Raw genomic sequence first — 15905 nt, forward strand, 5'->3', positions numbered from 1 at the left:
TGTTTGTTGTCAGAAGTGGCAGAATCTTGAAAATGCAGACATAAAATTGTTAGGTAATATGTAATAAAGGCATGACAGATGACATTTTATCAGTGGAAAAACATTCAATGTGTGACCGTGCTAAAACATGTGCTTAAAGTTCCCCCTGTACTTAAGTGCCCTGTTGAACTAGGACCTAAATAATTTTCTTGGAAGAAAAATTGACTTTTTGGACATGGGGAAGGACTACTTGAATATTATGATGTGAGCTGTGCTGAATCATGCCCCCTGTGTAGTGACTTTTTGGGCCAGATCCTTGGCAGGTGTAATTTGCTGTAATTCCATTAAGGTCATTGGTGCTAGATTGATTTACATCAGCTGAGGATCTGTCCAACAGTTGCGTGGTGGACAGCTTTCCTTCTAAAGACTAATCTGAGGCCACCACATTTTTCTCTCTCCATATTTTAGATTGAATTTAAGCCATTGTCCCCTTAGTGAAACAAAGTCCAGTAAAACCTTCCCAATTTTCATTTGGCTGGGATTTCATTTGTGATTTGTAATTGCCAGTTTTCAATAGTAATTTCAAAGAGGAAATTGTTTAAGGTGCTATATGCACGCCATATTGGGCAACTGGGTTTGCTTATTATATACCTGTGTATGTAATTCAGTCACTGGTGACAGTGCTCGTGTACAAGTGTGCAAACTACTTTGGATGGTAAGAGCCCTCTGGCCTGGTTCTGAGTGGTGCTGAACATACACAGTTCCACAACAGAGAGATTGCGCAGCACCTCTTAGGATGAAACTCTACTGCAGTATGAGCCATTGATGAAGGTGCTGTAGAACAAGCAAACTGCCTTTTCTGCTTAATGTACAAGTTAAAAGGGTTTAAAGTATAAAACCCTTCAGCACATTTGCTTAATACAGTTCCTAACATTTGGATTCATTTTCAGGTGATGAATGTTTATATGAAAGCTTCCCTGAAGTTCCTTTGGAGGAAATGTCAGAGGCTGACGGAGAGGCTAGTAAACTGTCCCTCAGTGTCCAAGAGCCATCTTCTCCAGCAACATCCAGCGAAGCATTCACACCAAAGGAGGGGTCTCCTTACAAGGCTCCCATATACATTCCCGATAACATTCCCATTCCTTCAGAGTTTGAGCTCCGAGAGTCAAATGTTCCTGGAGCAGGATTAGGAATATGGACCAAAAGGAAGATTGAAGTAGGTGAAAAATTTGGGCCATATGTGGGAGAGCAGCAGGCAAATCTGAAAGATCGCAGTTATGGTTGGGAGGTAAGAAACTTTAAATTCTTTTGTTCTGTTCAACTGTTGTCAAAGTTTACAAACTCAGATGCATTTTTAGAGTAAGAGGATATGCTGTTGAAGTTAATGGTTATTTTGCATGCATAAGAACTGCTAGATTGAGTCTTTTGACATTTTATGGAAGAAAATAAAAGTATACATGCTCATATAAAAACATACAGGGAATCGCCACCATCACACCTAAACATCAAATCCTGTCTCTCTTCTATGGTAGGAAGAGGAGGCAGTCACTTATCTGAACTTTTATGTGGCAATTATGTTTTGTTTTCATGAAGCTCTGAAATATAACATGGGACTAGGAGAGAGGTCTGCCGCTGAAATTTATGGAACTCATTTGAAAAAATGTGGAAGTTTCTTTTAGTCACCAGAATCACTGATTTAGAATGGCCTAGAGGCATCATTATTTGGTAAACTATAGCTGCAAGACATGATGGTTTTCAGAGTTGGAAGCCTAAGGCCTTGATTCTACTTCCATTGAAGTCAATGGGTTCTTTACCATTAATTTTGATAGGAGTAGGATTGGGTCTTCAGCCTCATAAGCACAGCCCCACATTAGAGGTGGCATTGCTCCTCCTGGAGGCCTTCCAGAGCCCTACAGGATGCATCATAGCTCCACAGACTGAAGGAGGGAAGTGTGTGCTCCTCCCTGTGACTGGTCAGCACTGCTGGGTTTTATGGGTGGCGGGGCCATGGCTCTAGCTCCTTTCTTCTCCTTTTGGGGTAGTTAGCCCTTGCACTCTGGGCAGTATGAGGGGCTCTGTTCATGACTCCATGTACCCTCCCGACCCCTTGTGTGCCCTCTTAGGGAAGATGTTCAGGCTTGGCTGGAACCCCGCCTGAATGTCTCCATCACAGTTAGCCCCTTAGTTCAAGCTGTGAACCCGAGTCAGCTGTCATGGGCCAACCATGGGTGTCTAATTGCAGTGTAGACATACTTTTAATGACCAGTCACAAGCTGGCCGTTAATAACTTTCTCCTTTGAATCTGATCCCTTTGAGCAATCGAAAGGGAATCCACCCCCACTCCAGGCACCTCTCCTTTGCTAAGTACAACATTGCACAATTGTCTAGGCGTGTTATGTTTTTTATTCTGCTTAGATCCAAAGCATTATGTGTGGTTACCTGGAGGCATACTATTCAGACTACCTGGACCAATCAACTGATCCAACACTACACATTTTGTGTTTTTGTGGCTCAGATAAAAATTCAAGTCTTAAAAAAATCAGGTGTTTTTCTCAGCATTGGTCTGATGTGACATAAAAATCGTTCTTGCATGAAACTTTTTATTCATAGTTTGAAAGATGTGAAGTAAAAATATAGGACAATCCCAATTTTCCATTTTTGTTTTTCATTGAGATGACAGATTTTTTGATAAGTAGGGGAGAAATGCTTAGTTTGCATTGCTCTCAGGAATATGGTGGGCCTTTGATGTACTCGGAGTTTTACTTACTCAGAGATCAAATAATTGGAGTTGTACTTTGGAGTATAGCTCTCAAAACACATGGTGGATCATAAATGTTTGGTTTGCTTTTAACCATCAGTAAATATTCGGTGAGTTCTTTGCAAACTTTCCATCCAGTTGTTTAAACACATGTGAGACCTGTGACAATATGACAGAAAAGTTTCAAGAGAAATTATAGACTTGGCAGAACTCTATAAAACTAACAGACCCTGATGCAATATAGTTACTGGTGAGAAATCTTTATTCTTTGAACAAGGCACCAGGAAGTCATAAACGCTGTCTAATAGCCACACCACAATGAAGCATGGATTGATAACGGAAGTTTAAAAAAAATTGCTGTCACACCATCTGAAATGTGAGTTGAACACCAGTCAAAACAAATACATTTTGGACCAGATCCTCAGGTGATGTAAAGCAGCACAGCTCCATGAACACAAGAGTTTGCTTCTGATTTAATTAAGGACACACTGCTGCTGAGTGACACCAGTTAAAGATGTGGCCTTTTGGTTTTACCTTTAAATATAGGCACGAATACTCTAGTTTTTAGTGCCTCAGGTTTCTTTTAATTTCAAAACCTTTTTGTCAGAACAACGAAGAAGAAGAAGAAGAAGAAGAAGAAATTGGAAGCTCGAAAGGTGAATTATTCTGAAGCCCTTCCAACACACTTGAATGAGAGTATTTATTTGGGAAAGCTGAAAAAAAAAAGTGTTCTTCAGTTTTCCCAATCAAATCTAAACCGCTCAAAGGTATTCAGTGAAACCCACGTAAAATTAGCAATAAATTGGAAATTGATCATCCACCTACAAATGCTTTGCAATCATAGAGGAGGCTAGAAACAGGTGAACAACAGAATACCGTATTGCTTCCAGCCTGTAAAATAAGTGTATTTATGACAAATTGAGGGGGGAAAACCTGGCAATAGGTAACTTTACAGTTTATAAAATAAACCAACCAAATCCAGGATACTCAAAGTCTAGACTAATACCGCATCTGTATTACTCACTCCAATAGGAAAAATTGGCCATTTTTGTTTTGAGTTTTGAGAGGGTTTTTTCTAAAGCTTAGTTAATACCAAATGCAAACAAAACAAAACAGGCTTGCAGACAGCGTGCATCAGTCTAACTTATTTTTTCATTCTGGATAAACCTGTGTTTGCTCTGGTGTAAATGTGTATCCAGATTGGTTACTGGCATGTTAAAAGGTCAAATTAAGATCATTGCTGGAAGACTAACACTAGGCCCTCCATACTCTAATTAATGGGCCCAACTCACTTCTGTGGAAGACACTGGTATCACTCTCATTGACTTCAAACACAGAACAAATATAGTCTTTCAGAGACATCACAGCCTTGTCAGGGTTAAGACAGCAGGTGTATCTTGGCTCCTGTTCTCTTTATGTTGGGAGCCGTAGAAAACATGTTGCTAGTGTAAGAGGGAGATAGACATTGTAGAGAGTGACAAAGGGAGGACAGTGACAGAGCAGGGAGAATGGGGAGAAAAGTGCCATTTGGTTATATCTATCTACAACCTGTTGAATGTAGACTTTTCTTGCCACCTAGCTAATTGGACACCCCTGTGTAATAGAATCATAGAAATGTAGACCTGGAAGGGACCTTGATAAGTCAGGTAGTCCAGCCCCCTGACTGAAGTAGTACTGAGTATTATCTAGACCATCCCTGACAGGTGTTTGTCTAACCTGTTCTTAAAAACCTTTAATGATGAAGATTCCACAACATCGCTAGGGAATTTGTTCCAGAGCTTAACTGCCCTTACAGTTAGGAAGTTTTTCCTAATGGCTAACCTAAATCTCTCTTGCTGCTATTTAAGTCCATTACTTCTTGTCCTGTCCTCAGTGGTTAAGGAGAACAATTTATCACCCTCCTCTTTCTAACAACCTTTTTACATACTTGAAGATTGTTATCATGTCCCCCCTCAGTCTTCTCTTTTCCAGACTAAACAAACCGAGGGTTGTCAATCTTTCCTCATCGGTCATGTTTTCTAGATCTTTAATCATTTTTGTTGCTCTCCTCTGGACTTTCTCCAATTTGTTGACATCTTTCCCAAAGTATGGTGCCCAGAACTGGACACAATACTCCAGCTGAAGCCTTATTAGTGCTGAGTAGAGTGGAAGAATTCTTTCTCGTGTCTTGTGTACAACAGTCCTGCTAATGCATCCTGGAATGATATTTTCTTTTTCTGCAACAGTATTATTCTGTTGACTCATATTTAGTTTGTGGTCCATTATAACCCCCAGATCCTTTCCCGCAGTACTCCTTCCTAGGCAGTCATTTTTGTATTTGTATAATGGATTATTCCTTGAGAAGTGTAGTACTTTGCATTTGTCTTATTGAATTTCATCCTATTTACTTTAGACCATTTGTCCAGTCAAGATAATTTTGAATTCAAATTCTGTCCTCCAAAGCACTTGCAAACCCTCCCAGTTAGATATTTTCACAAACTTTATAAGTGTACTCTCTATGGCATTATCCAAATAATTTATTGATGAGAACTGGACCCAGGACAGATCCCTGCAGGATCCCACTCAATATACTCTTCCAGCTTGATTGAGAACCATGGTTAACTACTCTCTGAGTATGCATTTCCAACCAGTTGTGCACCCATCTTATAGTAGGTTCCTCTAGACCTGTGGTTCTCAAAGCCGGTCCGCTGTTTGTTCAGGGAAAGCCCCTGGTGCGCCGGACCGGTTTGTCTACCTGCCGTGTCCTCAGGTTCGGCCGATCGCGGCTCCCACTGGCCACAGTTCGTTGCTCCAAGCCAGTGGGGGCTGCGGAAAGTGGCGCAGGCCAAGGGACTTGCTGGCCACCTTTCCTGCAGCCCCCATTGGCCTGGAGCAGCGAACTGTGGCCAATGGGAGCCGCGATCAGCTGAACCTGCGGACACGGCAGGTAAACAAACCGGTCCGGCACGCCAGGGGCTTTCCCTGAACAAGCAGCGGACTAGCTTTGAGAACCACTGCTCTAGACAATATTTCTTCAGTTTGTTTCTGAGAAAGTCATATGAGACCGTTTCAAAAACCTTACTAAAGCTGAGATATATCTACTGCTTCCCTCCATCCACAAGGCTTGTTACCCTGTCAAAGTAGTAACCAGCAGCAAGCTTCCTCCCTGTGGAGGAGCCCTGTCCTCCTTTCCTGGTGCTGCTACAACAGTCCTCCCTAGCTGGATTGCTTCCTCAACTTAGGAGGTCTCCATATACATATTTTTAATGAATTCTTCATATGCACGGATGTTCCTCAGATTAACCATCTCCTCCTGTAGTTCTCGCATCCAATCAGGTATTATAGTGTGTATTACTTACTGGGTAGGTGTATTGAGCTCAATCCTTGCCATCACTTAAGTTAAGTGGTAGTTTTGTCTTTGTTTTCAGTGGAAGCAAGGTTGAGCCTGATGACTGTGCAAGATAATTGCAGATTTTAGTCACTTTACAGAAAGTGGATATTTTTATCTGCTACCCCACAATAATTCCCAAGGAACTTGTGCTGCGTAGTGCATCGATCTTGCTGCTGCCATTGTCGTCTTCTTTCTTTTTGATTATAAAATATTTGGCTAGTCAGTGTGAAATGAAGAAGTAAGAAAGGGCATGTTGTGTGAGATCAAGGGAAAATGGAGTATCATCCTTTTGCTATTGCAGGATGGTGGTGTATGATTGTTACTACTACTCTTTTTGCTGGAGGAAGCCCAATTATAAGTGCTGTGAATAAGTGATCATTGGTTTCATAGGCAAAAAATGATGTTTCACCATGTCCAAGCTACCTTCCCACATGCAGCTATGCAATGTATTCAACTTCTCCTTTGGAATCGCACAGGAAATATGCCTGGGAAACAGATGTAAGCAGGGTCTGAATGAGCTGTCCCCTCACATCTAGTGATAAGCTGGGAAAAAGACTTCATGAGCAGACTATGTTTGTATAGACATGGTGACTTTGCCTAGGTGTGCAGCAGATGGAGCTGCTTTGCCACAATGATCAGTTTTGGCTGGTTTTGGGTTACAAATCACTCTAGTATTTGAATGCCGGGTAATGAAATGTTGTTATCCTTATTGTCTGAGTAAAGGGGAGTAGAACTATGCTTATGAGGGGGGCACCCTAAAGTGAACCTCACTTGCTAAGCAGAGGGCAGGGATGCCAAATCCCAGTGGAGATGAGAGTGGGTGGGGGCAGGTGTTCTTACCTGGTGGTGTGGACTGTGCCTAAGGAGTCATAGACACTGTTTGATCTACCTTAGGGCAGGTCTATACTACAGCGGGGATCGATGCTCTGAGATCGATCCACTGATGGTCCATTTAGTAGGTCTAGTAAAGACCCACCAAATCGACTGCAGATCACTCTCCAGTTGACCTCTGTACTTATAAGAAGAGTAAGGTAAGTCGACGGGACAATTTCTCCCATTTCTCCTCATGGTGTAGACTCTGTGGTAACTTGACCTAAGATACGTTGACTCCAGCTAGGTTATTCATGTAGCTGGAGTTGTGTAGCGTAGGGCGACTTACCGCAGTAGTGTAGACATAGCCTTAATGAGAGAGCTGATTAGGCTCAATTGAGAGTCCTTGTTTGTGGTTCGTAATTACTAGAGCTGACATCACTGCTGAGCTGGTCTAGGAGCTAAGCTTAAGGCCCTGTGTGAGGACAGTGAATACAGAGAACACTAAACTGGCTGTGCAGTTCCCCACTACCTGCTGAAATCACTAAGAGCTGGGTTAAGTGGTGGAACCTCAGAACGTGATGTCGCAGGAGCAGCAAGCAGCAGCACTAACAGCGGCAGAGAGACAGTGGCCAGCGGTGGCAGAGGAGCAGCAGCGGCAGAGGACAGGAGCCAGCGGTGAGCCAGCTGCAGAGGTATTGCTCGAGGCCTCTCCCTCCCCGGGGTGGAAGGCGAACCCCGTGAATGCATCTCTGAACTCTGGGTCTTCACTAATCAAGGGCAGCCAAGCGTGAGTGGGGTGCAGCAGAGAGAGAAGGGAGTGATGTGCTAAATGGACAGTCGTTCATCAGACTTTCCCACTACAAAGTGGGAAACTGAGGCAAAGAACACTACCCACTGCGCTGTGAGGTCAGGTTTGCTTATGATCATACGCTTTGCACGTGACTGTGGTGTTTTCCCAAATTAATGTTTGGTTCCCTTTCACTAAGCATTCTCTTTTGTTATGAACAGACTCAATGCTTGTGAGTGTGGAAGTATTGCCTCTTAGAAGCACCCAGGAGTGGAGCTAAGTGTTCCCAGAGTACTGGGTGGGGGCTCAAACTGGTTCTGTTTGTATTGTTCAGAGGAACCCCTAGATACTGAACATGGCCCTTGTTGCTGCCAACTCCACCTGGCAGAAGGTTACGCATACATGACAAGACTTCCACATTGCTTACTGTCTGTGTACCTATTTTGTTCTTAGGAACTGATACTTTTACAATTACTTCAAGAACAACTGTTCTTGCTAAATTATTCTTTCCCTTCATAAACTTTCCTTCTTTTGAGGTTACGGTGAAACAATATGATCACGTTATACTAATAAACACCATTTCTCTAATGTATGTGAAGAATTAAGGAGGAATCTTTTGTCAAGAGAAAAAGAGTTAGTATTTCTTGGACAAACTCTGAACACTGTTCCTGGTATTGTATGAAGTTATGGGGATATAGCAGTGTGCATTTTGACTTAAAAATCTCCAAGATGTGCTTCTTCTTTGCAACTGTTTATTATTGATAGGTGCGATGACCTTGAACTACAAACTCCAGGTCTGGGCACAGAACACTCATACACTTTGGAATGGGGACACAGGTTGAAATCTAAAGTTGGATCTGGTTCCACATTTTGGAGAGGGCTGCTATTTTTAATAATACGCAGAGTCATAGCACCTCTGAACTTCGGAGCGTTTTCACCTTTGATCCAAGTTTTGTGTCTTGAGTCCATCTCTGATTATCTCTAGGACTAGCTGGTGGAGGTGTGCAGGGGAGGGAAAACTGGAGGACCTGCCCTAGTAGGTTTGCAGATAGTCAGCTGATGCGAAAACCATTTGCTATTGCTGTGCAGCACACGAGGAATTTAATGGGACCTCTTCCTACAGTGCTCCAGCTAGCAAAATTCCCCACTGATATCAATACGGTGTTTTGCCTCTGCAAATCATGCAAAATCATGCCCACTGTGTCCATTTATATATTCGAGTATATTATATATATACACTATGCTGTGGGTAAAAAATAATTTGTTGTGATGTTATTGTGGTTGGGTCATGATTAGAGTGCTGTATACCAGTTTAAATGAAAAGCCATAAATTAGAATTTGATCTCATTTTGTGGGTTTAGCACTGAGCATTATCTAATCAGGTATTGGTTCGCTAAAGTACAAATCGAACAAGGGGTCACTGGACAAGGGTAAAGATCAAGCTTTTTTGCAGTTCGTCACTGTGGTTTTAGTATTTGCCAGCAGCCCAGTTGTCTGTTGGGGCAAAGCAGCTGTAGCTCAGTGATTGTTTAAAAAGGGAAAATTGACTGCTTCTTAATCAACAAAGAAAACAAGGCTTTAAGGGCTGTCAGTTTTAAACAAAAACAAGTTTGAAACAAAAACAAGCAAGGAAACACAAATTTAGCAATTTCATCATGGTTCCTGCCCTGCTAGGAAGAACAACTTGGAGAGCACTATAAAATGAACCTCTAAATAGTTCACTAAAACAAATGTTCTTGTCTACCACAAGAATCTTCTGCAGCATGTTCAACATTCAGTTCTGATAGCTGACTGGTATAGTTAGTTTAAATTCATGTTCATGGGAACATAATTTATCTACAATGGTTTTAGATGCTGTTTATCCTAAAACTTGATTTCTATTCTAGGAAGGTAGAAACAGGAGCAGTAAAGTCCAATAAATCAAAGTCGTTACAGAAGATAAAAAAAAATAGTTTAGGACTTTAGAAAACAGAAGATACTCTTCTTTCATGGCATTGAGGCTTAGAGACAAATGTGATTGGCTTGGAGTCTGAAGAGATTTCATAAAGATATATTTTAACAGTATTGAATCTGGTATAAGAACATGACATTACAAAATGTAAACAAAGTTTATGCTATCTGGATTGGAAGAGGATCCAGTGAGAGTTATGAGAATCATGAAACTTTGTATAAAATGTTGAGTGGGGATTAGTTACAGTAATGTACAGCATTAACCAATGGTATGAAAAATATCTTTAATTTACAAAAGAACCTGAAAAGGTGATTTGTGTGTGACTATGGTATTTCCATTACTTTTGCACAATTAAAAATATTACACATTTTGGGGAACTGAGTGACTCAAGGGTTTGGCAATTAGATACAGGGACAGTTGTCTCTAGGTCACATGATCAAATCTGGCTGAGGTTGGTGGCGGTTGACTATCATTGTCAGCTGAAAATGTTTTGGTTGTTGATGTGAATTGAGCTGATAGTCTCCGTCCAGTTTCTATGAATTAGAGTCCGACCTCACACTGGTGTAAACCCTGTAGTAACTCCACTGAAGTCAATGAAGTTACTTCAGCGTTACACCAGTAGAATATGGCCCTATCAATCCATTACAATAATAAAAAAAAAGATACAAAGCTTCCCTCATTTCTGGATATTGTCCTCCAGAAAGAAGGGATGATGTTATGGGGTATGTGAGGAATCTTGTACTGCTCCTTTCTGCTCTCTGCTTGACTTTTAGTTTTCCATTGTTGTGTATCTGGTGCTTTTCCTGAGCATCACACGAACTTAAAGTCAAATCCTGACCCTGCTTTACGTAACTGTAACATAGAGCAGCTCCATATTAGGCCACCTGAGTTGAGAGTGAAGTACAGCATCTCCTGTTGGTCTCACTGATCTTAGGACTTATGACAGGTTTCAGAGTAACAGCCGTGTTAGTCTGTATTCGCAAAAAGAAAAGGAGTACTTGTGGCACCTTAGAGACTAACCAATTTATTTGAGCATAAGCTTTCGTGAGCTACAGCTCACTTCATCGGATGCATACTGTGGAAAGTGTAGAAGATCTTTTTATATACACACAAAGCATGAAAAAATACCTCCTTCCACCCCACTCTCCCGCTGGTAATAGCTTATCTAAAGTGATCACTCTCCTTACAATGTGTATGATAATCAAGGTGGGCCATTTCCAGCACAAATCCAAGGTTTAACAAGAACGTCTGGGGGCGGGGGGGTAGGAAAAACCAAGGGGAAATAGGTTACCTTGCATAATGACTTAGCCACTCCCAGTCTCTTTTCAAGTCTAAATTAATTGTATCCAATTTGCAAATGAATTCCAATTCAACAGTCTCTCGCTGGAGTCTGGATTTGTGTTTATGTGACCATTGTGCTAATACTACAGTGCTAATAAACGATGGTCACATAAACACCACCCTATACCGGAAACCTACTGACCACTATTCCTACCTACATGCCTCCAGCTTTCATCCAGACCACACCACACGATCCATTGTCTACAGCCAAGCTCTGCGATACAACCGCATTTGCTCCAACCCCTCAGACAGAGACAAACACCTACAAGATCTCTATCAAGCGTTCTTACAACTACAATACCCACCTGTGAAAGTGAAGAAACAGATTGACAGAGCCAGAAGAGTTCCCAGAAGTCACCTACTACAGGACAGGCCTAACAAAGAAAATAACAGAACGCCACTAGCCGTCACCTTCAGCCCCCAACTAAAACCCCTCCAACGCATTATTAAGGATCTACAACCTATGCTGAAGGACGACCCAACACTCTCACAAATCTTGGGAGACAGGCCAGTCCTTGCCTACAGACAGCCCCCCAACCTGAAGCAAATACTCACCAGCAACCACACACCACACAACAGAATCACTAACCCAGGAACCTATCCTTGCAACAAAGCCCGTTGCCAACTGCGCCCACAACCTATTCAGGGGACACCATCACAGGGCCTAATTACATCAGCCACACTATCAGAGGCTCGTTCACCTGCACATCCACCAATGTGATATATGCCATCATGTGCCAGCAATGCCCCTCTGCCATGGTCAAACTGGACAGTCTCTACGTAAAAGAATAAATGGACACAAATCAGATGTCAAGAATTATAACATTCATAAACCAGTCGGAGAACACTTCAATCTCTCTGGTCACGCGATTACAGACATGAAAGTTGCGATATTACAACAAAAAACTTCAAATCCAGACTCCAGCGAGAGACTGTTGAATTGGAATTCATTTGCAAATTGGATACAATTAACTTTGGCTTGAATAGAGACTGGGAGTGGCTAAGTCATTATGCAAGGTAACCTATTTCCCCTTGGTTTTTCCTACAACCCCCCCACCCCCGACGTTCTTGTTAAACCTTGGATTTGTGCTGGAAATGGCCCACCTTGATTATCATACACATTGTAAGGAGAGTGGTCACTTTAGATAAGCTGTTACCAACAGGAGAGTGGGTTTGTGTGTGTGTGTGGGGGGGGGGGGGAGAAAACCTGGATTTTTGCTGGAAATGGCCCAACTTGATTATCATACACATTGTAAGGAGAGTGATCACTTTAGATAAGCTATTACCAGCAGGAGAGTGGGGTGGGGGGAGGTATTTTTTCATGCTTTGTGTGTATAAAAAGATCTTCTACACTTTCCACAGTATGCGTACGATGAAGTGAGCTGTAGCTCACAAAAGCTTATGCTCAAATAAATTGGTTAGTCTCTAAGGTGCCACAAGTACTCCTTTTCTTTTTAGGACTTATGTATTCTTTTCAATGTTGTCATTTGGGGAAAATAGGAAGCAGGTTATTGGTGATCCTGTTGTTTTAAAAATTGGAACCACTTTGGTAACGGGATAGGCTCTGCCCACTAGGATGGTGTGATAGGGCCTAATCTTCTCTCTCAGATGACAGCTCCTCAGTTCTATCCTTCAGTGTCTAGGAGCAGACAACATATCTTTGGCAGCCACAGATGCCAGTGATTTGTTTTCCTTTCTCCATTATTTAGATATTTGTTTGTCTCATTTAGAGCTCAGTCCTGCAAGATGTTGAGTGCTTTGGCATTTAAGCAGCAGCTTAACATCAAGAGGACTACTCACATGGTTAAAGTTAAGCACGTGCTTAACTGCTTTGCTAAATTTAGGGCCAGATTGCTCAGCACCTCCAAGGCTCAAGTCCATAGTACATGCTGAGTGCTTTGATTAAGTGGGAGGGGGCTTGTGATAGAAGAAGATGCTGATACAAAGGAGTGGTTGCCTGAAAAAAAGTGATTGATTCTATTTTTGGCAATGCTGCCAGTCTAAATCCTTCTTTTCTATGCATCCATGTCCTGTGGTGAGGATATGACTAACTTATGGCTATAAGTTCTTAGATAAATTCTTCATAAGCAAAATGTCATTCTAAAAGATGATGCCATTTACATGCATCAAGAGGGTCGGTAGAAGGATGACTGCCAGCATCAGACACCCTGACTTCTCTCTGTGTAGAGCCTACATCATGTGAACATAGATAAAAGAGCATAAGTTTCTCAACTTGTACAGTGATAAGCATAACATAAATGCCTATATACATATGTGGAATGGTATGCCATAAATAATTCAGTTCTAATTGGATTTACTTTGCAAATAAAAAGTATCTTCAGAAAAGGTGCTCATCCTGCTAAATCTTTTGGCCCATTTGATTTAGGTAGAAGATGGGAAGTAGCACAATATTGTTATCTTCTATCATCTACCATTAATTGATGGTACAATTAACATGAACAAAAAAAGTTCCATGGCATGGTTTTACAGATCAGTGGAGGATGAGCTCCTGATCTCTGTTAGTGTAATTGCACCAAATGTCGCAGTGCTTTATCTACTCATGGACTTGAGTGGAGTAAGAACTAAGGATTACAGAATTTGGCTCACAGCTTTAATATAAAAGTTACTCTAAAAATTTTTTTTTAAATAGCATATTTCCATAGAAAGTAACCCTGTCTTCTAGGTTTATAAATGGGAAGACAACCTTCACCTTTGACTTCAATGGGTTAAATACTAAGTGTGTTTCTGCACATCAGTTAGACACCCACAGCTGACCCATGACAGCTGACTCGGGCTTGTAGGACTTGGGAGGTGGGGCTGTTTCTTTGCTGTGTAGACTTCTGGGCTCGGGCTGGAGCCCAGGCTCTAGGATCCTGTGAGGTGGGAGGATCTCAGGGCTTGGGCTTCAGCCTTAGCCTGGAACCCGCAGAGCAATGAAACTGTCTCGCAGCCTGAGCCCTGTGAGCCTGAGTCGGCTGGCACCCGCCAACCGTGGGTGTCTAGTTGCTAAGTAGACATATCTTAAGATTCTTACTTAGGGACCAATCATTTCTCCCCATCTCTTCATATTGAAGTGATAGACATGCTCTGATATGTCCTTGCACACACGGGGCATGAGGTCATCCACCTCTTGGTGCTGTCCTTCACTTCTCTGCACCTCTGAAGTCCTCTGCATGGGACTATGCATCCATACATGGAGAGGAGACAGGACAAGGGAGATGTGTACCTTCCCCCCAGCTGTTGAGTTCTGAGGCTCTTTTGACTCCTGAGGGGAGTACGGGGGAGCTGTGGGAACCAAACGGGACTTGTGACCTGGTTGCCTGTCCTCTGATCAAATCCCACTGTTAACCTTCTACAAAGAAGAATTAGGAAGAAGAAGAGGAATCTTAAAATATCTTTATTTTCAATTTTATAAGTTCTCCCATGAGTTGGGTCATCTACATGTACAGTACTGAGGTAAATTGACTTCAGTGGCATTTTGCCCAAGGAAGGACAAAGTACTCCAGCGACTGGAATTAATTTGTCATATTTCTGACACTGGATGAAAAGTGGCCTTAAGACCAAGCCAGATGCCCCCTTAAAAGACAACCAGACCCAATTAGTTTGGCTGTTTAGAAAGACAGAATCAGGAGGAGAAAAACAAACAAAGAGAATGATCATTACATTTAATAAAAGAACTGACAAGCAATCATAATTCTTCCCCTTAAGTAAATATGTTACACAAAAATTTATTATGAACTGACACATTATGCAAGCCAGTATTCAAAGATGAGTTCCTTGCATTAAGTACAGTAGATGCCATTAAGGAAAACAGTCAATATGTCACTAAGCCTCGGCCTGTAAAATTAAATTGATTTGGTAAATGTAAGTAAGATAGATCTGTTTGCTTTCATCATCAATTTTGAGTGGGTGAACAGGTGATGTCACCAACCTGGGAGCGATAAAGATGCAGGACCATCTGGAAAGCTTGGTGATGGATGGGCAACTGCTTTTGGATAGTGACAGTACTGTGGTACTTTGTCACTTGGGATGCAGTACTTAATAACTTTTCAATACCATCATAATAAATTTCACTGCCTTATTAATATAGAAATGGTGAGTTATTACTGTGATGGCTATTGTAAATAACAGGAGATGCAGTTGTCAAAAGCTGATTGTTTGGGCATGTTTCTTTAAGCAGCACAGTTGACTTGGGATAATCAACGTATGTCTATACCAGCTGAGTTTATTGCACTTGTCAAAAGAAAAAGCAGTATTATTCAAAAATTATATGAAGTCCATAATAAACAAGTTTCATATATTATCACACTTTTCCTATAAGTTTCATAACACAGGGCAGTAAATCATTTTTAATAATGCCTTTTTATGTACAGAAATACCCTTATGCTATAATAATGTCTTTTCCTAACTATTCACAAAACAGACAACTTCCAGAGGGAAAAAAAGCTATTTTTCACTCATCAGAGCAGTTAAAAATTAAATCTCTCTATTTCATTAAAAGGCTACCTTTGATATAAGGCCACTGGACTCTAGCTGTGTTGTGCTTTTTATTTTAATTGAACAGATGTAGCTAATAGTAATCTAGGACAAAGAAATACAGACAAAATTATAACCACGTGTCACTAAACAGTGGTCAGGAAAGAGCATCTGTATGTGTTTTATGAAAACCCAAGACTACTCTGTGACACTGTTGCTAATGTCATCATTTTGATGACTAGAAAGAAGCAAAATGTATAGATAGTTGTAAGCAGAAGATGAATGACCAGATCAATCATTTAGCACCATTCAGAGTATTATGCTATTGTTCTTTAGGTAGATAATTAAATCTGTGATGTCTTTCTTATTTGTATAAAGGGGCACAAACTTGTAAAGATTATCAAAAGCTTCTCAAACATATTATTTCTGG

At 41.3% G+C, this 15905-nt stretch overlaps 1 protein-coding gene across 9 annotated transcripts in view; it reads left to right on the plus strand.

Annotated features, from left to right (window-relative positions):
- MECOM (MDS1 and EVI1 complex locus) overlaps window positions 1-15905 on the plus strand; it is a 459726-nt gene that overhangs the window by 204165 nt on the left and 239656 nt on the right. For all 9 annotated transcript variants that reach the window (XM_084639165.1, XM_084639161.1, XM_084639166.1 and 6 more), the window contains exon 2: window positions 930-1267. In XM_084639165.1, coding sequence (XP_084495291.1) covers window positions 930-1267 — 338 coding nt within the window. The remainder of the gene's footprint in view (window positions 1-929; window positions 1268-15905) is intronic.

The sequence above is a fragment of the Lepidochelys olivacea genome (genome assembly GCF_965140295.1).
Source record: "Lepidochelys olivacea isolate rLepOli2 genome assembly, chromosome: 9".
Taxonomy (NCBI): Eukaryota; Metazoa; Chordata; order Testudines; family Cheloniidae; genus Lepidochelys; species Lepidochelys olivacea.